Source organism: Spermophilus citellus, assembly GCF_964194105.1.
Source record: "Spermophilus citellus genome assembly, chromosome: 10".
Lineage (NCBI taxonomy): Eukaryota > Metazoa > Chordata > Mammalia > Rodentia > Sciuridae > Spermophilus > Spermophilus citellus.
In genome coordinates, this window is record NC_138197.1 from 119,835,371 (window position 1) to 119,856,832 (window position 21,462).

Consider the following 21,462-nt stretch of genomic DNA (forward strand, 5'->3'; position numbering starts at 1 on the left):
TTTCCTCTCCTTCACCAATGGGAGGAGCAATGAGCCACGTGTGGTGCCCCAGTCAGAAGCTGCCAAGTGACAGAATCAAGATTCTGACAAAGCTGGGGCTTAAAGGTCACACACAAAATTATTTGCTAGAATTCTTTTTGAAAAACAGCATTCAACTCTCCACAACACCTCGCATTTCAAAACCCTGTTGTTGCTTTAGCATTATGTATAGGTTCAGACTTCTTGATTTCAACCCGTAAAGAGGCCATTACCCTCAACAAAGTCAATAGTCTCCTCTACTGGAAGGAAGGAAGCAAAAGGCAAACTCCCAAAACAGAACCAAAGTTGCAGCAAGGCTCCTTCCCCAGAGACGCTGCCTCTCAGAGTGTGGTGACGAGCATCTCCACAGCTGTCCTTGCTGTGCACGTACTGCATGCTGGACAGTGGACATCACATTATTTCATCACAACTCACAAAAACACAACAAAATAGTTGATCAGTGGCATGTAGGAAAGCGGGACTTGGCCGAGTTCAAGTAACTCGTTTGGAGTTGGTGAAGGTAGACCTGGAACTTGGATCCATGGGACAGAACCTGCCTCCTGGAGTCCTAACTGGCTGTCAGGTCTTTCATGATGAAGGTTCCCATTAGAGGGGAGGAGAGAGGGCCAGAGCAGAAGGGGAAAGGCAGGACTTCCAAGACGGGCTGCTCACCTGCAGCCCCACAAGTCTGTCGATGTCCTGAGCAGAGGGCAGATCGCAGTCATCTGAGAAAGCTGCCGCGTGGCCCAGGGCCAAGGTGGTATCGTACAGTTCTTGGATGTCACCTGGATGTGGAAATGCCAGCAAGTAAAGCATTATAGCACGTGTCTAAGGGCTGCAAAGAGAACTTAAACAGTTCCTGAATATGCCATGGGGAACAGTGCAGGATCCCAGATTCCAAGTGCCTTCACTATTTGCTTAATAAGAATAATGCTTATTTAGAAAGCCACTTGATAAGTTTGGATTGGCATTGGTCAAGTCTCTTTCTGTATACAGTTACCACCCCAATGCTTATCCTACCTGACTGAGGGCACACGCTTGTAATCCCAGTGTTTGGGAAGGTTGAGGCAGGAGGATCACAAGTTCAAAGCCAACCTTAAGAACTTAGCAAGGCCCTTAACTTTGGAAGACCCCATCTCAAAAAGGCGGGGAATAAACACCCCTGGATTCAATCACCAGTACCCCCCCAAAAAAAATTGTGTGTGTGTGTGTGTGTATATACACACACACACACAAACAGGATAAGAGATATAGATCTACATAACTCTTATTATATATTTATCTTATCCTGTTTGTATGTTTAAGGGACAGAGCACAACATTCAACCCCCACTTAGTTACTTCCTAAGAACGTCATCAGTGAGACTTTTTTTCTGTGCATTTTAGGGAAGCAGAGACAGGAAAGGCCAACAAGGTATTTACCACAGACTTAATAATCAGAGTGGCAAGATGTCAACACTGCTGTCCTCACAACTTTAATGCACATGGAAAATCAAGAGGGTAACTAGCTACATGGAGAAGGAAGAGAGTCGTTCTACTTATCGGCGGCTCCTCTCAAGTGTTCTGGGCAGCCAGTGAGCACACCTTGTACAATCACATCATCATCTAAGTAGATGACCTTCTCGTGTTGGTGGATGAGCAGAGGGAGATAAAATCGCACAAAGTTCAGCTGTTGAAACAAGAGAAACGATAGTGAGGAAGAGGCTCACGGCTCGTGTCTTCTGGGGCACTGGAGAGTTGGCTTCGACCGTGGCCTTGGTTAGCTCTACATCTGGAGCAGAAAAAGAAACAGGCAACTAGGATGCCTCACTGGGTCATCCCACTCTCTGATTTGGGCTCCAGGGTTGAAGCCAGAGCTGGAAGACCAGACTCTCCTAGATCCAAACCCCTGTCGCCAAGGCCGTTGCCACTTTCTCCGAACTGCTGTAATGGAAGTCACTAAGGACCCCTAGTCAATCTTCCAGGGTACAAATTACCTGCCTTCCTCTACATTCAGTCATTTTGATAACTCTCAACTAAATCGGCCTTACAGACACACATGCACAGGTATCATTCCATCAGCAAGCTCAACCCTTTAGTCTTTTCTTTATTTTTTTTTATTTTTTATAGTTGTAGATGGACAGAATGCCTTTATTTTATTTTTTATTTTTATGTGGTGCTAAGGATCCAACCCAGTGCCTCACGCATGCTAGGCAAGCGCTCTAACTCTGAGCTACAGCCCCAGCCCAACCTTTTAGACTTTGGTCCAGGAAAAAAAAATTTAAAGAAGCCTGGGTTGGTGGGAGTTTAAAAGCTTCACTAGTGACAGCACCAGTAATCATCCCAACTCAGCTCACACTCCAACAGTAATGATGTGGAACTGGGGACAGATCCTACTGTGGACATAGAACCTAGTAGCAGAACTTAGTAAATTTGCAGGGATGAACTTAAGTAACAATCACATGTAGAAGGTGGTGGCAGTGTCTGTACAACTGCCATCAAAACCCCCCACTTCATGCAGGAGAGAGCCTTTTATAAGCACTCTTGAACGAAAATTTATTATTATTATTAATTAACTTTATTAATTTCCAGCACTATGGAAAATGCTGGTGTCTCCTGAAAATATGATCTTAGCTGATCCTTAACTGTGGGATACCCGGATCTAAATGTAATGCAGAAGCACAGTTCCTATACAGCCGATGGCTGGGGAGAATTTTCCTGGCCTTATTGCTCCCCGCCTCCCCCCCACCTGCAGCTCTTACCCCACAGACATACTCACACACAAAAATGCAGCTGACATTGTTTTAATGCCTCATTTCTCTTCATTAGCTTCATTATGTTTATGTAGTAACTCTTAAATCCTTCCTGGAGCAGGTGATTTATGAACTATAAATAGGCAGCATTTAGTGGAGCTCTAACACAGGGAGTCCCTGAAACTATCCCGTGTGCATCTCAGTGACTACAGCTCTGTATTGAACAAAGGTCTCACCCAGGACTGTCCCCAGTATGCGCGACTCCTACTCACAGGCTGGAGCAACTCAGGCCTCGATGAGTCTGGTCTGATCTTCCCCTTGAGGACCACAGGGTTGAATTCCACGATTTTAAAGTTTATTTCTCTCAGTTTAGAATGTTCGATCCATTTTCTAAAGAAACAACAAAAACCCTCTAGCACACATTTCAAATCTTTCCTCAATATGCCTATTGCCTCCTAAAAAAGTTTAAACTGTGTATAAACTGAATGAAGTTTAGTTTAGAAAGCCTTTGGATTTTTTCCCCATCTGGTCTGGCTTCACATCTTTTCTTTCCTTTCTTTTTTTTTTCTTTTCAATTACATAACTTTCTGCAAAGGAAATGAAGCAAAATAGTAATAACCAATATCTCCCCTGAGGCAAATTTTCAGGAACCTGAAAGAATAGAAATATTCATTCTTCCTCATGAAGTGTCATCTGCAGTTGCCAGAACTATCTTTACCCAAAGTGTTAACTGTTCCAAGATGGTATGAAGTAGGACAATCTGAACCTTCAGCTTTGACTGAAGTCAACGACACAGGGTCTTGCTGTGTTGCCCAGGCTTGTCTTGAACCCCTGGACTCAAGTGATGCTCCTGCCTCAGTCTCCTGAGCAGCTTGGGCCACAGGTGCACAGGTGTACACCACCATGTCCGGGGTGATCAAGTAATTTTTGGGTTTTGTTTTTGTTTTGCAATACCAGGGATTGAACCAAGGGCACTTTGCCACTGAGCTACAGCCCATTTTATTTCATGACAGGGTCTCACAAAATTGCTGAGACTAGTCTCAAACTTGTGATCCTCCTACCTCAATCTCTGGAATCCCTGGGATTACAGGCATGCACTACTGCATCTGGCTTGCCTCAGGTTTTTATGGGGTTTATTTGGCACCAGGGGTTGAATCTAGGGGTGCTTAACTAGAGCCACAACCCCAGTCCTTTTTTGTATTTTATTTAAAGACAGGGTCTCACTGAGTTGCTCAGGGCCTCTTTAAGTTGCTGAGACTGGTTTTGAACTTGAGATCCTCCTGCTTCAGCCTCCAGAGCCACTGGTAATACAAATGTGCATCGCTGCACCTGGCCCATCATTTTTATTCTACGGTTTGACTCCAAGGATGATATGAATTTACCTTTATCAATGACTCTCAGTCTTCTCCATCTGCCCCCCTTCTTGTCCCCCTCCACTCCTCACTCTATCCCCTTGCATTTTCTCAATCTTATAGAATTTCTGTCTTTTATTCAATTCATAGTGAGGTTCTTTTGTAGAAATAATCTCCATAGAAAACTTTTCAGAATGAAAGTCACATAGGACAGCATTTGTTCTTGGTTTAAAATTGACAAGAGCCAGGCATGGGGCTGGGGATGTGGCTCAAGTGGTAGTGCGCTCGCCTGGCATGCGTGCGGCCCGGGTTCGATCCTCAGCACCACATACAAACAAAGATGTTGTGCCCGCCGAAAACTAAAAAAAGAATAAATATTAAAAAATTCTCTCTCTCTCTCTCTCTAAAAAAAAAAAAAAAAAAAAAAAGAGCCAGGCATGGTGGTACACACCTGTAATTCTGGCTACTCAGGAGGCTAAGGCAAGAGGATCACAAGTTTGAGGCCAGCCTCAGCAATTAAGCAAGACCCTCAGCAACTTGGTGAGACCCTGGCTCGAAATAAAAACTAAGAAGTGCTAGGGAGGTAGCTGAGTGGTAGCATGCCCCTCAGTTCAATCCCCAGTACTGCAAAAATAAGTAAACAGAAAAATAAATATTTTTTAAATAAAAATTGATCAGCAAATTAAACTTGAACGAAATTTAGATATGCAAAATGTGAACCATAAAAATCAGTCCTGTCCATAAGAAAAAGATAAACAACACAACAGAAAAATAGGCAAGATAGTTGGAATGAACTTCCAAATGGCTGAGAAATGTGTGAGGAAACTACTTAACCACTTTCCTTATTTCTCAACCAGGTATAAGGGGACATCAGATTAAACAATAGTGAGATGCCACTTGATGACCAAGTAGCAGAGTTAAGGTGGATTCCACCAGTTCTTTTGTGTGTGTGTGTGTGTGTGTGTGTGTGTGTGTGTGTGTGGTGTTGGGGATTGAACCCAGGGTCTTATGCATGTGAGGCAAGCACTGTACCAACTGAGCTATATCCCCAGCCCGGATTCCACCAGTTCTAACTCCAATTTATTTTTAGTAGGGTAAAGGATAAGAAAAAAATCAGTTCAAAATTATGTAAAATTATAAAAAGTATATAAGTTTGTAGTTCAAAAATTATAAGGCTGGAGATGTGAGTTAGTGGTAGAGGTATGTTTAGCATGCATGAGGGTTCAATCCTCAGCCCCTCAAAATATGTATATACACACACACATAAAATACATCATACCCACATATACACATGCACACACACACGCGTGCGCACACGTGCACGCACATGTGTGTATGTGTGTATATATATATACACACATACACACACATATACACACACTCCCATAAATAATTAGTGATGACTCAGAACTATATTGAAGCAGTTATGTTAATATTCTCTCAGGTTAAGAAAGCACACACACCTGTAATCCCAGTGACTCAGGAGTCTGAGGCAGGAGGATGGCAAGTTCAAAGCCAGCCACAGCAACTTAGCGAGGCCTTAAGCAACAGCAAGACCCCATCTCAAAATATAAAAGGTCTGGGGATGTGGCTCAGTGGTTAAGCACCTCTGGGCTAAATCCCCAGCACCAAAAATAAAAAAACAAAAGAAAGAAAGCAAAGGAAAGAGAAACCACGGTGAAAGAAAGATTTTCACCTAAGCGATGGAAGGACTGGGTTCTTTAGTCCCCAGACAGCCCGCTGTTGCAGACTGGGTTGCCTCCCAGATCCACAAGGCTTTGCTGACCTTTCCTCATGGAGACAACACACCTGTCAGCTCACCAGGTAAACCTTAGGGCATCCCCTCATTAATTCTAAGGACACATGTCAATCCAAAAAGGAAATGAAATCCATTTAAGGAAAGAAAACAAAGAGTAAACGAAAGTAGAACAAATGCTCCAAAGACACTGCACAGATCACCGTATTCGAGTCAGAGTGTTGCGGAGTCCGACCACGTAGAACACGATGTTGGCGTCGGTGTTGCTGTAGATGCTGTTGATGGCAGCCATGGTGGCGCCCATCCTCCCGGCTGCCGCACAGATCACCACAGGGATCTCCTCTTCCACGTCCTCCGCAGTCTCAGCGTCATCATCTGGAAACATCAAAACCAGCCCTTGGAACATGAAGGAATTTGACGGTAGAGCAGTTTAACTAGTGTTCCACTGTCCTGGGGGAAGACAGCACAATGTGGGAGAGACAGCTCACTGTTCTCCAAGATCTAGTCTTTCACTTAGGAGAGGTGGTTTCAGATGTAGTTGCCACAAAGCCAACCACTGAGAGTGTTTCCCCAGACTCCCTTGCAGCTCGATGTGATCAAGTGCTGATAATGTTCATTTAAGTTAATTCTAGTAACCATGTGCAACTCCCAGGTCTGCCTTTCAAAGGGCCGCGTTTCCTGTCTAGGATGCTTTTCCCATTCTTTCCTGCATGGCTAGCTCCTGCATATTAATTTCAGAAGCAGGATAGACATCAGATACTCTGGGAGCATGTAACAGTGCCCTACAGACAGTACACCCTTCGATGCGCCCTTGCTTATAATTGGATCTAACAATTGGTTGCACACCCTTCCTTTCTCTTCTATTATATAGGAGCTCTCTGAGGGCAGAGGAGGTGTCTTGTCAGGAGTGGCGAATACATCATTGCTTTGAACTCCATAGCCGTGGACATTGGAGACACCGCTTCTGGGAATCTTTTGGTGTGATGGTGCTGAGAGAAATGCCCATTTGCTGTTAATGGGGCAGATTCCAGGCCTGGCATGCAATTTATGATATCTTTGAATTCAGATGCTTGCTGCCTTGGGGTGGAAGAAATATGGACATGCTCAATAGTTTTGAGGCACCAGAGGCCCAGAGAGAGAAAAGATATGGGCAAGTAGATAAGCCCCAATTAGCCTGTTCTTCCTTGACCTCACTTTTGTTTACCTTGAAGAAGTTTTTCTCACAGTAAATCCCTTTGATGCATAAAAATAAATCCGTGAGTCTTGCTCTGTTAGAGGTCAGACCCATCTAGCTGACCAAGCCACCAGGCCCCACTTTTTACCTATTTTTGTGTACTTTGTTTTTATTTATTTTCTTTCTTTCTTTTTTTAAATTTTTAAAAATTTTTATATGGTGCAGGGGATCCAACCCAGTGCCTCACACATGCTAGGCAAGCGCTCTACCACTGAGCCCCAGCCCCAGCCCTGTTTATTTTACTTCTTATAACTTTTCTCAATCCGACTCATAGCCTGCACTCAGTACACTGACGCAGTGAGATCTTGTCGTGTTTATCTCTGGGTCCTCTGCATCTATCCCAATGACTAGCACATGGTAGAGCCTCAGTAAACTTTGGATGGATAGACAGATGGATGAGTTTATTAGGCATCTCTATTTCTGCACCTACCCCATTGCACTTGATGAGTCTTTGTGTCTGTTTCCTCCACTAGACTGTAAATTCATCATACTATCCCCACCGAGTCTCATACCTTGGAAATGCTTAAGGAAAGTTTGCTGAACTGAACTGAATGGATGCATTGGCCCTAGAGAACAGGGCTCTTAAGGAATGGTTTGCAGGCTATTCCTAGGGCAGAGAGAGGGAAGGGTTGAAAAGCGGGGGCAGAGCCTGGCTGCCAGGCTCCGTCAGAGGCCTTCAGCAGGCAGCAGGCAGTAGGAGGTAGGAGGAAGAAAGAGAGGGCATCACACCGCCACTGCCAGAGAAGCTGGGCCAATTTAAGCCCCCCAAACCTGTTAGCTGCCAAAAAGTTTCTCCTTCAGAACAAAAGTTGAAGGCACATTGGAGACCTGTGGGGAAGGCTTCTCTTAAGTTCTTCAGTGCTTATGTCCTTCTTTGTGGCTTCTTTGGGAATTGGCTGCTACACTATTTAGATCCATGATATCAACAAACTGGTGCTTCAGCCAACCCATTCAGAGTTGGCACTGTGAAGCCATTGGGTGCCCAGAGCAACTAGAAAACATAACCATGATAGAAGGGACTGGAAATTAGTCCACAAACCTCTCTTAGGAAACCATGCTTATTTCTAGAAGTGAAACGTCAGCTGTCCCAATGCTAAAACAACAGAAAGTATTGGTTTTTTGCCAAAAAGATCAACTTGTCTGGCCCAAATAAGATGGGAGTGAGGCTCAGGTAATCAGCATGCTAAATCACAAGGAAATTACCTGGACAGAATGCGGAATGTGGGTGTCTTGCTTTCCTTCAGCATGTGATGTCACAGGGACTCCAGATGTTGACTTATAACACTGGTTCTTTGAATTAACATTCTTTGAATTACAAAAAATATACTTCTTTAAAAACTTCCAGTCCAAATGGAAGAGGATCTGGTAAATTGTGATGATTTTGCAGATCTCTCTACTCCCATCGGAGAGGTAGATCTCAGCCACCAGTGTGGTGTGTGCCCAAAGCCCTCCTTTGTGTAAATTCTCAAGAATTCATTACTACAGACATGCACTATTTTAAAACCACAATGGAATCCTACTTTTTATACCCTCTGCAACTGGCTTTTCCCATGTAACATACCATGGCCATCTTGCCACGTTAACCCTACATTCTTTTGAACTGTGTTTTAATGATAGATTCTTTTTTAACAGTGAATGGAATCAAATGTGATATTAGATCCACTCTTGTGGTCCCAACACTTTGTTTATTGTACGCAACTGATTAATCAGTCAGGACACGAATTTCCGTACAGTTGTTTGAACAGCTGTTCTAAGACGTACCCAGAGGATGAGCTGAGTGCATACCCTGGTTCCAGCAGGGAGTGAAGTGTAAGGAAGAAAGAACCAGAAGCTCGGAGGGCATCTGACCTTGCGTGACTTCTTTTCTCTCTTCTAAAACAGTTTTTGGAGGTATACTTTAGACGCTGTGATGGGCTAATCATGTCCCTACAAAGCTCTTATGTTAATGTCCTGACCCCCAGTAACTTGAGATATGACTGTATTTAGACCTAAGCTTCTTTTTTTTTTAAAGATTTTTTTTTTTTAGAGAGAGAGGGAGAGAGAGAATTTTTTAATATTTATTTTTCAGTTCTCGGCAGACACAACATCTTTGTATGTGGTGCTGAGGATCGAACCCGGGCCGCACGCATGCCAGGGGAGCGCGCTACCACTTGAGCCACATCCCCAGCCCCTAGACCTAGGCTTCTTGAAGGTGACTCTCTGCAAGCCTGGGAGAGAGGTCTCAGGAGAAACCCACCTGCTGGCACCTTGATCTTGGATTCCCATCCTCCAGAACTGTGGGAAAATAAATGTGTATTCTTTTGGCCATCTCCCCGCCCCCAACCCCGCGGTGTTTTGTTGTGGCAGCCTGAGCGAATCAATACAGAGGCCTTAAAATTTACCCATCGTAAATAGTGTGCAGTTCAAGGATTGTTAGAAAAACTGTGAATCTGTGCGGTGATCACCACCATCCAGTTGTGGAACACCTCCAGCCCTAGGAGAGGTTCTGAGCCTGTGTGCCGCCCACCCACTCCCAAGACCCGCTCTAAGCAACATCCATCTGCTTTCTAGAAATTTGCCGTTCAACTGCCTTTTCTAGAAATTTCATAAACGTGGGATCATGCAAAGTGTGGGCTTCTGGGTCTGTCTTCTTTCACAATGTTTTTAAGGCTCATCCACATTTTAGCATGTATCTGTAATTTGGTCCTTTCTAGCTTCGAAAATGCTCTGTGCTATGTGGAGACCACGTCCCCTTCATCCACTCTCCAGAGGGGCTACCTGTAGACCATTTCCAATTTGGGGCCACTATGAAAAATACCCCATGAACAGCCACATGGACATCTTGGTGTGGAAGCCATTCTCTTTCCAGATGCTCTCGATGCTCACTCGGACCAGATTTTGCATGTTTCAAATTATTTTAAAGTAATTTTTAATTTAAAAATAACCAGAAAGAGATGGCCACTCTCTGGGAACAGAAACGCTGTTTTGTTCACTGGTGTGTCTCTAGTCCCTAAATGTCTGGCTTTAAAAAAAAAAAAGTGGCATGAATGTCACACACTAGAACACTAACTACATTTACTTTTGACTGATGGAGTGGCAGGTAATTTTTTTTTTCTCTTTTGTGCTTTCCATAAATGAATGTGTTTATTTGCCTAATATAAAATGTAAATTAATTGGAAATACAGTAAACACAAACAGTGCTTCTTGGTGCTGATTCTGTGGGTGTTTGGGGTTGCGAAAGTACCATCTCACGCAGTCCACCCCGGAGCAGGAATACGGGGCTCTCATAGCAGCTGGAGTGGGACCTGAGAGTCATGAGGCTGTTTGGGCACTAATGGAAATGGATCAGCAGAGAGAGGAAAGGAAGGGCAACTTCCACAGGCAAAATGGTGAGAGACTGCAAAGGGATGGGATGCAGAGCGGCCCACTCCAAGAGTGGTCCAAGAATCAAGAGCAGCAGCAGCAGCAGCAGCAACCGGGAGAAACTCTATCAGAAACACAAATTCTCAGGCCCCTTCAGAGCTGCCATTCTAAGCCTCTTGGTGGGGCCCAGTGGTGTGTTTTAACAAGCCCTCCATGTGAATCTTACATGTGCTACCATCTGAACAGCACTGATCATTCTAAGACACAGAGAGTAGTTGGCCTTGGGTGGCTACTCCACACTCAAGTCCTTAGAAGCTGGCCAAGTTATCACATGTCCCTAAACCCAACTACTGAAAGGACCTAAAGGAACATCGCAAACCACATCCATCTGGGTGGATTGCACGCCTGCTTACCTGCTACAGCCTTGACCATGGTCCCCTTATGAACTTTCTTGTACAGAATCCCACACAGGGTCACAATCAGGAGGAACAGCAGCACTTGATTAACTGAAATGACAATGACACCATGAGTATAGAACACATACCAGCCAGCTGAAATCAGGTGGAGAGGCTCAGAATGGCAGCGTGAGCAGAAGCCCTCCAGGACAGACTCAGGGGGCCTGGGACCTTTCTTAGAACAACTGGCACAGAGGTAAAGAGCTGGCCTGGCACACAGTTGTCAGGGACACACAGAAGCCAGGTAAGGAAGACCCAGCACTAGCGCAGACAGTCTGTTGGCAGAGGTCGGGGACTTAATCATTGCAGGGTGCTGCCTCTGGAGCCACTTTCCCTGCACAAATATTTTGTTTCAAATAGTAGCCAACATTTATATAATGCTTGTTGTGTGCCAGGACTGATTGTAAGTACTTGCGTTTAGCTCTTCTAACACAGCAGCTTTTCAATTAATTCCACTACTGGTCAAGGATGTTGTGCAGAAAATTCTTACCCTGGGTAAAATGTTAGAAGACTTCAGTACTTCTTCCAGTTCTAAGTCCCCAGGACAGATTCTACACCATTTGCAATGTTTGCTCTTGGGACCTACTAAGTGGAGCAGTATAGGACCATGGTTTGGGTTTTTGTTTTGTTTTGTTTTGTTTTGTTTTGTTTTTTTGCAGGGAGGGGTGTACTGGGGATTGAACCCAGGGGTGCTTTACCACGAAGCTACATTCGCCACCCTTTTTACTTTATTTTTAAAAATATTGTATTAGCTATTGATGGACATTTATTTATTTATATGTGGTGCTGAGAATTGAACCCAGTGCCTAACACATGCTAGGCAAGCACTTGCCCCTGAGCCACAAGCCCAGCCCCTCTTTTTATTTTTTATTTTGAGACAGGGCCTCACTAAATTGCTTAGGGTCTTGCTAGGTTGCTAAGGCTGGCCTGGAACCTGTGATCCTCCAGCCTTGGCCTCCCAATTTACTGGAATCAGGGGCACATGCCACCTGGCCCAGCTCCAGCATTTTCTTGAGTATAGAACACATACCACTGATTATGCATGAAATGACCGAGAAGATTCATGTCCATAGCATTGAGCAACATTAAATCACGGTGTGAAAAGTCGGTTTGATTCCATGTACAAGAGGACAACCTAAGCTACTCCCAGAGTTAAATGTCATTCTTCTAATTAAATATATTTTTTACAATCACCTTCCTTATTTTATAATAGTATAAAACTTTTTTCAACTTACTATAAGAATAAAAGCTTTCTATTATAAAGTACACTTTTAAATTTTAAATGTGAGTCAACTTAAAGAAAATACTAAGTAATGCATAGTACAGAAATAACACAGATATTGAAAAAAATTAAGAAGAAGTGCATTGACATTGTGGTACACAAACCCCTGAAGTATGGGGAAAGTTGGTAGAAAGGAAAGGGAGGGGATTTGAAGTCAGACTCAAACCTTTTTTCCCACCTCCTGGCTGTGTGACCTCAGACATATTACTTAACCTTTCTGAGCCTCTATGTACTTGTCTGCTAAGTAGGGATTATAATAATAAGCATTATCTCACAATCTGGTTTTGAGAGCTAACAGAGGCAATGCAGGCACAATAAAGATTTCATAATTATTATGTATTATCATTATTTTGCATCAAGATACTTAATTTATTGGCCTCATATTGATTTATTTTCTGGCTCCAAGACATTTGTCTTCATATTTGTTAACAAAAGGAGGTTGGACAGTCTTTCCCAATACCTTGAAAAACCACATTCTGAGGCTCAATGATCCCACTTCTCTCTGGGTCATCAGATTCAGCCAGGAACAACCAGACATGAGGCTCAGTTTAAAACAAGCAGAAGGGGCAAAGTTCTACTGATTCTCAGTCTGACCATATTCATTTGCACAGGTTTGGAGAGGTGGCCCAGTATCTTCAACCATCTATTCCTTCTAACTATGGCTGTTATCAATGAGTACATTTGCCAGATTACAAAAAAAAAAAAAAAAAAGGAATTTTTTTTTTTTTTTGTAAAGAGTGTCCCATGCAACATTTGGGATATACATACACTAAAAATTTATTCCTTTTTTTATCTGAAGTTTAAGTTTAACTGGATGACCTGTGTTTTCATATACTAACAGGCAACTCTACCCTGAGAGTAACAAGATTAGGTTAGTGTGTTCCCCCCCAAAATTCACACATCAACTTGTCTAAACTCGGGGGTTTATCCGGGTTTTAATACATTTGAAGATTTGAGGTGACCCTTTAAGAACAAAAATACAAAATTACACATGCTAAATTATACATGAACATGAGTATTTATTTATTTTTATTGGTATTATTTTTGAGACAGGGTCTCACTATGTTGAGGCTGGTCTCAAACTCATGGATTCAAGGTATCCTCCTGCCTCAACCTCTTGAGAAGCTGGGACTTTGAGATGCATGCCCAATTGAATATTTATTTAGAATGAGAAGAGAAGTTGTATTAGCAGGTTTTATAAAAATACATGACCCTGCTCATTATAGGTCCACTTCTGACCAAAACACTTAACAACCTTCCACAGGAATCAAAGCAGATTCAAAAGAGAGTAGAGAACAAAAGCTAGCCAAGTCTCAACATCAAAACACTCCAGCTGAATATCTTCCTCCGATCATTAGTATCAAAAGCGATCATCTGGGCTGGGGCTGTAGCTCAATGGCAGAGCGCTTGCCTAGCATGCGTGAGGCACTGGATTGGATCCTTAGCACCACATAAAAATAAAAAAAAACAAATAAAATAAAAGCATTCTGTCCATCTACAACGACAACAACAACAACAAATTTTTTTAAAGCGATCATCTTACTTTTTCGTAACAGAGCCATGGGTATCCACGTGGATGAGACTTTTACCTGTGGATTGAAGAATAAAGTTATGTTTAAAAGGGAAGCAACTCAAAAGTCACCAGCAAGGGTTACGGACAATGTCTTCTCTAAAAGCCAGACATGGAGCGAAGTGTGGCATCATCCTTTACTGTTCTGAATCTAGAATTAGGGAAAGAAAATCGATATTTCTTAAATGTCCAGCCTACCTCTTCAAAAGTGGTTCATCTAGTGGAATAAGCCTTACAAAGGGCCTGGAAGAGGTCTTTTGTCTTTATGGCTTTTTAACCTTCTCCAAGAAGCTGCATTAGCCTTCTGGGCCAGCAAAGCAGAGGAGCTAGGTGGGAATATCTTGCGAGGGATCTTTTTGATCTATTGTACCAACCCCGTGCCTGTCTTCTGCTTTCATCACTTTGTAATATAGTCATAAATTTTCACTATATTTTGGAATATTTCATTTGTACTCTGAAATCGAGAAAGTTAACAAACTCTCTGTTCTCGGAGTCACCTATTACTCTGCTTCCTGGTTTTCCCAGTTTATAATTTATCTATCTATGCAGTTATTACAATATCTTAGATGTTCATTTGGAGAAGCAATGGGTATTTAGACAAGCACAGGGGAGCAGGGCACTTTCAATGAAAAACATGAAATTCAATCATTAGATAAGTATTTTAAACAACCAGCTACAGTTTCGCTTTTATTTTCCCTGGATGCATCCTGCACACCCAGAAACTCCAGGTGCCTTGAGAGTGACCCTTTTCATTCCCTTCTAGACCCTGGGAAAGAATCAGATCAACACAGCACATTACTTAAGGTTTTTCTGAGATCAGGTTTCAGGTACTTTTATGATTTCAGTGAAATGTGTTTGTCCAACTTTGGGGGAAGATATAAGCTTCCAATGGCCTTTGGCCACGTGGGTGGCTCCCCCTCCAGCTCCCTGGAGGTAACCATCTGGACCACAGGGTAGAAAGAAGACAGAGTCAGGGGATGGCAAACTCTGAATCCCGGAGGTGAGCCCCTCCCTGGGCATCCCACCAAGCCAATCAATTCCCCATTTTTCCTTAAACTTCTTTGAATAGAGTTTCCGTTTCTTGCCAGCAGGAGCCCTTACAAGCATATTTGCTGTGGTCAGCTGGTATTCATATATGTATATGTGTATATATGTATATTTACAGGGGCCAGATAATTCAGTATTAAAAGCTCCCATTTCCTTTGCCAGTAAATGGATATTGTGCTAAGTGAAATAAGCCAATCCCCAAAACCAAAGGCCAGATGTTCTCTCTGATATGCAGATGCTAACACACAATGGGGAGTGGGGGCGAGAATAGAGGTTCATTGGATTAGACAAAAGGGAATGGAGGAAAGGGAGAGGGATGGTAACAGGAAAGAGAGTGGAACGAGTCAGAGATAACTTTCCACGTTCATATAAGAACTCATGACCAGTGTAACTCCTCATCATGCACAACTACAAGAATGGGAAGTTATACTTCATATAATAAGTCAAAATACACTTTACTGTCATGTAGAACCAAAAAGAACAAATAAAATTTAAAAAATAGCTCCCATTTACTAAAAACCTAATTTGCACCCGGCTTAGGCTGACCATTTAGGTATATTACTTCCTTTAATTCTTATAACATCTTTCAGATGAATATATTATCATCTTTGTTTTTCAGATGAGGAAATGTGGTGCAGAGAGAGTTGGCAACTTTTTCAAAATCACACAGCTAGTCAATGGTAAAGCAAAGACTGGCGATTAGGGTTCCCTGACTTCAAAATCCATAAATCCCCGAGAGTTTCAGAACCATGGAAAGGCCATTTGGCCAAACCGGAGGCAGATGAGTTGTGCTCCAGGTAGCAGATCTCACAGGAGCATGGCGTTTCACAGGTAAGACTGGTGTGCCCCCCACCCCTGCCCAGTTGGGGCCAGGTGGCTGAGAATTGTGAAGTAGGGGGCTTATCTTTCCCTGATCAGTGTGTCATCAGCACTGAAATTCTCTCCAAGGTAAAACAAAAGGCTTCAGGAAATTGGTAATGGCATAGCTAATTACAGCAGTGACCAGCCAAGGAGGGAAGTTCCTGAAGCAGCTTGTGGGAAATCCTAAACTAGGGATGCAAGGAGTGGAGCCCTGGAGAAGCAGTTCCAACCGGAAGCCTGCTTTAAAAAAGGCACACCTGGGCCGGGCTCAGTGGTGCAGGCCTGTAATCCCAGCAGCTCAGGAGGCTGAGACAGGAGAGTTCAAAGCCAGCCTCAGCAAAAGCCAGGAGCTAAGCAACTCAGTGAGACCCTGTCTCTAAATAAAATCCAAAATAGGGCTGGGGATATGGCTCAGTGATCGAGTGCCCCTGAGTTTAATCCCTGGTACAAAAAAAAAAAAAAAAAAAAAAGGCACACCTGAACTGCACCCCCTCCTCCAATTTACAATTGCATCTTCTCCCTGAGAGTGACACTCTCTGAATTTCTTAAGAACTCCTGGATTGGGAAGTCAGAGAAAATTACTGAGGGCTTTGGAGCCAAGTAGAGCTCCTTTTCCAACCTGGCTGGGTGCTGCTTGGTTAGAGGGTGGCCTTGGAATCAGACTCACCTGGCTTCAAATTCTAACTCTGCCATACATAAGACCCCCTCCCCCTGGAAACTTAAGATTCATCACCTATTAAATGGCTGTAATATCATTCTCCAACTACCATATTAATAGCTAATTCAGGGAAAGAAAATTTAAAAAGCCAACCTTCAATGAATGCTAATATTATTGAGTGAAAGGAGACAGGGGAACAGGACACACGTGGTCTCCCAGTCTCACCCCACAGATTAGTTACTCATGACAAAAGGACTCTTGAGATGTGATGAGCACTGGTATGTTCCTGCCAATGATATTCCACCGGATTCTATCATAGATAAGATCACAGGTAAATTCTAATTGTGCTTCATTCTGAAGAACTGCCCCAGCCTCTTGGAACATGTCAATATCATGAAAAAAAAAAAAAAAGCTAAAATTCTGTAGAGAATTGACAATGAAATGAAATGCTTTAGCCCTGACTGCATCCTGGACCAAATATTTAAAATCAGTTATATAGACTATTATTAGGGAAATCAGGGAAAAGATGATAGTGTTGAAGTTGAATTTCCTTGGTGGATTGAAAAACCAGCCTCTACCTCAGAGCAAAGCCTGTCCAAGGAAGGGACATCACCTTTGTCCTTGGAAAGATCCACAGAGCACTCCTAGGCACATTCCCACCCTGCTAAGTTGTTTATCTATAAATAACAGGAGAGATTTGCGGAGCCAGGTGTCCCTGACTCAGTCAGGCTAGGTGGGGATCCATAGCAACCCCCTAGCAGCCACCAATCAGCATGAAACAGGGAAATACCTGGGATGCCAGATGACCCTCCCAGTAGTTTATGGTGGTTGATAACGTGTTGAGAAACCATGTAGTTCAGCACGAACACCCCTCTTGGCTTAAACCAATCAGTTCAAATGAATACCCCTTTTGTACTGATCAATCACCCCTACCCAACTTGTTCCCGCCAGTGAATGTGCTAATCATGTTTTAGAGTTGTTATTTGATTTTCCCTCGGTGTGAGATGATTTGCTAAGAGATGCTATGATGTATGTGGGGGCCCCTGCTGCTGGCACGGACTCCCCCTGGCCCCCGGGGCTTGGGCCCAGCCCTGGTTTCTTGTTGTGCACGTCAAAGAGGCCAGCTCACGAGGCCTTGAAGGAGCTCACAAGGCCTTGAAAGATTTGTGGTGTCTGTTTTCATATTATTCAGCCTATAACAGTCATGTGGGAACGTCCTGACCTGCTTGGGTCTGATAAGGTTCCTGGTTGAAGGCTTAGTATGAGTCGACAAGAACCACTTGTCCCCCTCCGTCCTTGCTCTCGCCTACCAGTAACTTTCCATTCTATCTGCAAGAAATATATAAGTATGAGCTGAGATAATAAAGTCAGATTCCCCCTGGATGAAGGACCTCGGACTCCTGTGTCTTTTTTAATCCCGACGTCTCCCGCCGAACTCGGTCCATTTCGCCGGACGTGGCAATTGGAGGTCCCACCGAGATCGGAAAGCGGAGGTAAGCGGACGGGACTCACCTTCCATAAGAGAAGGGGGAGAATTGGAGACCTTCCATAAGAGAAGGGGAAAAGAGACCTTCCATAAGAGAAGGGGAAAAGGGGTGCGCACCATGGGTAACTCAGCAGCTAAAGTTCGTCTGGCCAACGAACTCAGGGAGCTGTTGAACACACAAGGAACAGGAATAAAAACAAAAACTGTAACCGAATTTGTTGAAGTTATTGCCCAGGCATGTCCTTGGTTTCTGACAGGGGGATTTCTTAATAACAATGATTGGGATCAAGTCAGATGTGATTTACAAAGATTGTTGAGGGATCAAGGTCCGGAAAGTATCCCAATCGCCACTTTCTCTTTACGGAGACTGGTTAAAGATGCTTTGTTAATAGATAAAATAAAGATTAAGGAACAGCTTGCAGAATGTGAACAAGTCCTTGACCAGGTCCAGGAAGAGCAAATGGCAGAGTCCTTACCCCTTTCCCATTATTCTTTCACATCTCCTTCTTCATTCTTAGATCCACCCTAGCTGCTCTCAACCCTGCCTTCTCATCTTCCCCCTCCCTAATAGGCCCACAAAAAGTCTTAACTGACCTTCTCCAGAATATTCACCATGGCTTATTTTAGGATTTTCAGCAAAAGAATCTCTACAAAAAGGTTCAATGTGGATAAATTTTCTATTTTCATGTTGCCCTGTTTTATTTGGCTACTGTCTGAAAAGATCAGCACTCCAGGCGCTAGACACTCCCTTACTAGTTTTTCACAAAAATATGTAAACAAGGCCTCTGGCCTTGAGCTGGGCTTCACAGTGCTGACTACATTTCTAAGATAAGAGAGTTGCTAACTGGGCTCCATGGTAACAGCTGGCAGGAAGAAGAACTGGAAAGGGAGATAGAGGAACTGGAGGGTCGAATGAAGAAGCCAAGATTTAAAGCACCTATGGCCCCAATCCCTGTTGCGCTCCCTCCTTACAACCCCAATTGGGACGAAGACAACCCCAGAAGGCGGGGGGCGGGGGTGTTCAGTGGCAGCCTAAGACGGCCCAAACTTTTTCAGTAATTGAAAACCTGGATGCCGATGGACAGCCAGCCAAAGTGTATGTTTCTTTAGCCTTTAAGGATATTAAACAACTAAAGGAGGCAATTAATAATTACAGACTCCATGCCCCCTTTACATTGACTCTCTTCAAGTCTTTCTCTGCCAATCAGCTGACACCTAGTGACTGGCTACAGCTTTGCAGGGCTGTGTTGTTCGGAGGGGATTTTTTTGTTGTGGAAAAGTGAAAATCAAGAGAGGTGTCGCGAGCTAGCCCGAGTCAATCAGGACGCCAGCTTCCCACGGCGTAACCTTGAAATGTTAACAGGCTCAGGACAATATGCTATCATAAATCAGCAAATTGATTATGACCCTGGGGTCTATGCTCAGATAGCTACAGCAGCCGTTCAGGCTTGGAAGGCTCTACCTATTTCAAATGCTGAAACAAAAATTTCAAAAATTACTCAAGGACCCTCTGAGCCTTATCCTGACTTCATAGCCCGATTGATACAGATAACAGGAAAAATATTCCCTAACTTGGAACAAGTTATGCCGGTCATTAAGCAATTGGCTCTTGAAAATGCAAATTCCTATTGCCAAAATGCCATTAAATCTACCGGAGCAAAGAGTGTTGATGACATGATTCGAGCTTGTAAGGATATTGATGGAGCTCATATTACCGGACAGGTTTTGGCCGCTGCCCTCAAAACGGGATTGTCAGGGTTAAATGGTAAAGGAGCCCAACCCAAAGGCTGCTTCCGATGTGGGAAAGATGGACATATTAAATGAAATTGTCCTGAGGGGGATAGACGGGGTCGGGAAGGCACGCCTGGCCCCTGTCCCCGATATGGCAAGGGGAATCATTGGAGCAGCGAGTGTAGTTCCAAGTTTGATGCTCAGGGACGCCCACTGCAGCCGGGAAACGGGAACAGGGGCCCACCCCGGGCCCCGGAAGCCAGAGAGTACGGGGCAATACAGAGACAAAACAAGCTGCTACCGCAGTAAGATCTTGGCCAGGCAGGGAAAAATGCAGACAAAATCAAACAAAATGCAATCGGCTAGGAAAACTTAGGGAACTTTTGCCCCCAAAATGGGCAGCAGACTCCATGTTGTTTGCATCACCATGGTAACCATGGGGTACCTGGCCGGAAGAGTGGCTTCCTGGTCCCACCTGCCACACTTTTGGGGCTACTGATTGGTTCTTCCACAGTCACTCAGACAGGACTTCTAGCCCCGCCTTCCAGCCACTAACCTGTACTGCTGTGTTTCAGATTTCTACCGGAGCTGCTCAGAGCCTGTATTTTTTAAAAAATGCCTACCTGTAAATGCTAACGAAAGATATCTTTTTCAGACAAAATTTAATTCTACAAGTTTCTATGTTACAGTCCTAAATTTAAGCTAGTTCTAAGTTAAATAACCTGACTTTTTCTTTATGGTTGTGTTACTAAATAATGTTCTATTGATGAGAGAGATCAAATATGCTTCTTTATATTTTACCTTTAATTTTGGAGGTTATGAGGATGCATTTGCTCGCCACAAGAACAAGCCGGCAAAGTTCCTGTGATGACCAAAAAATCCTTATTCTCATTGCTAACTATAAAAATAAAAATGTATACTCAAGGATCTTATTTCAGTTACATCAAGTGACGTCACATAAAAGAGTGCACTCCTAGTTAAAAATAAATTAAAATGGATCCAAATATTTTAAGGCCACGTGGTTACATAAAGTTAATACAATTATAAGTTATGCTCTTATTCTTAATATATATATATTTTTTATATATTTAGATAACCTATATTTGTTAATCTATAAATTAATTAGCACATGCCTAATTGATTAGTTAATATATATTTGCCTAATTGTTTTTCTTCAACAGGAAACCCATAATTTATGTTTTATATCTACATTTATCAGATACTCTGCCTTTTCAGTTACAGATATTTGAGATAAATGTGTTTACTATAAATTTGCTTTTAAGTGAAAATACAATCAAGTAGTTTCTAATTCTCAAGGTTACTGTTTAAACTTATAAGATGATAAATTATTATAATTATTTCTACAAAATATCTAAGGGTTTTAACTATATTTTCATTGATATTTCTTATCAAAGTATAATAATTTGTTTATAGATTCTAAGGTTTTCAGAAATTGTTCCAAAGTATATTTTTTTTTTAAGAAAAAGATGCTTCAACAAAGAAAAAACACACATGGATCCTAAAAAAAAAAAAAAGAAATCATCTTTGGGTAAAACAAGGTCTTTATATTCATTTTCCTAAAAAAAAAAAAAAAAGGAGAGAGAGATTTTTATATTGTTATCTAAACAGATGATGTAAAAAGTTAGAACAATTAAAAAAGAGATTTATATATACTAAACTGACTATAATTAATTTAAGGGTATTTCAGGTTATTTTCCTAATTTAACTATACTAATGTGAGCAAAAATTTTGTCCATATTTTGACATGACAAACACCTATTAAAATGTAAGTTTATTTCTTTAAAGAAAGATCCTTATTGCCTAATAATTCTTACTGTTTAAGATAAAGATTAATTTTGGTAAATAAATTCACATTGTTGATTAAATATTAAGTATATTGAACTACTAACTTAAACCCCTGTATGACCTTTTGAGAGGA

General features: G+C 42.6%; 1 protein-coding gene across 1 annotated transcript in view; it reads right to left on the reverse strand.

The window, feature by feature from the left end:
- The window catches only part of GLT8D2 (glycosyltransferase 8 domain containing 2), a 38,376-nt gene that overhangs the window by 5,206 nt on the left and 11,708 nt on the right, over positions 1-21,462 (reverse strand). The window contains exons 2-7 of the mRNA XM_081309194.1: positions 13,714-13,759; positions 10,847-10,939; positions 6,061-6,232; positions 3,022-3,139; positions 1,602-1,686; positions 691-803 (exon numbers count right to left, since the gene is read on the reverse strand). Coding sequence (XP_081165320.1) covers positions 691-803; positions 1,602-1,686; positions 3,022-3,139; positions 6,061-6,232; positions 10,847-10,939; positions 13,714-13,732 — 600 coding nt within the window. The 5' untranslated portion in view covers positions 13,733-13,759. The remainder of the gene's footprint in view (positions 1-690; positions 804-1,601; positions 1,687-3,021; positions 3,140-6,060; positions 6,233-10,846; positions 10,940-13,713; positions 13,760-21,462) is intronic.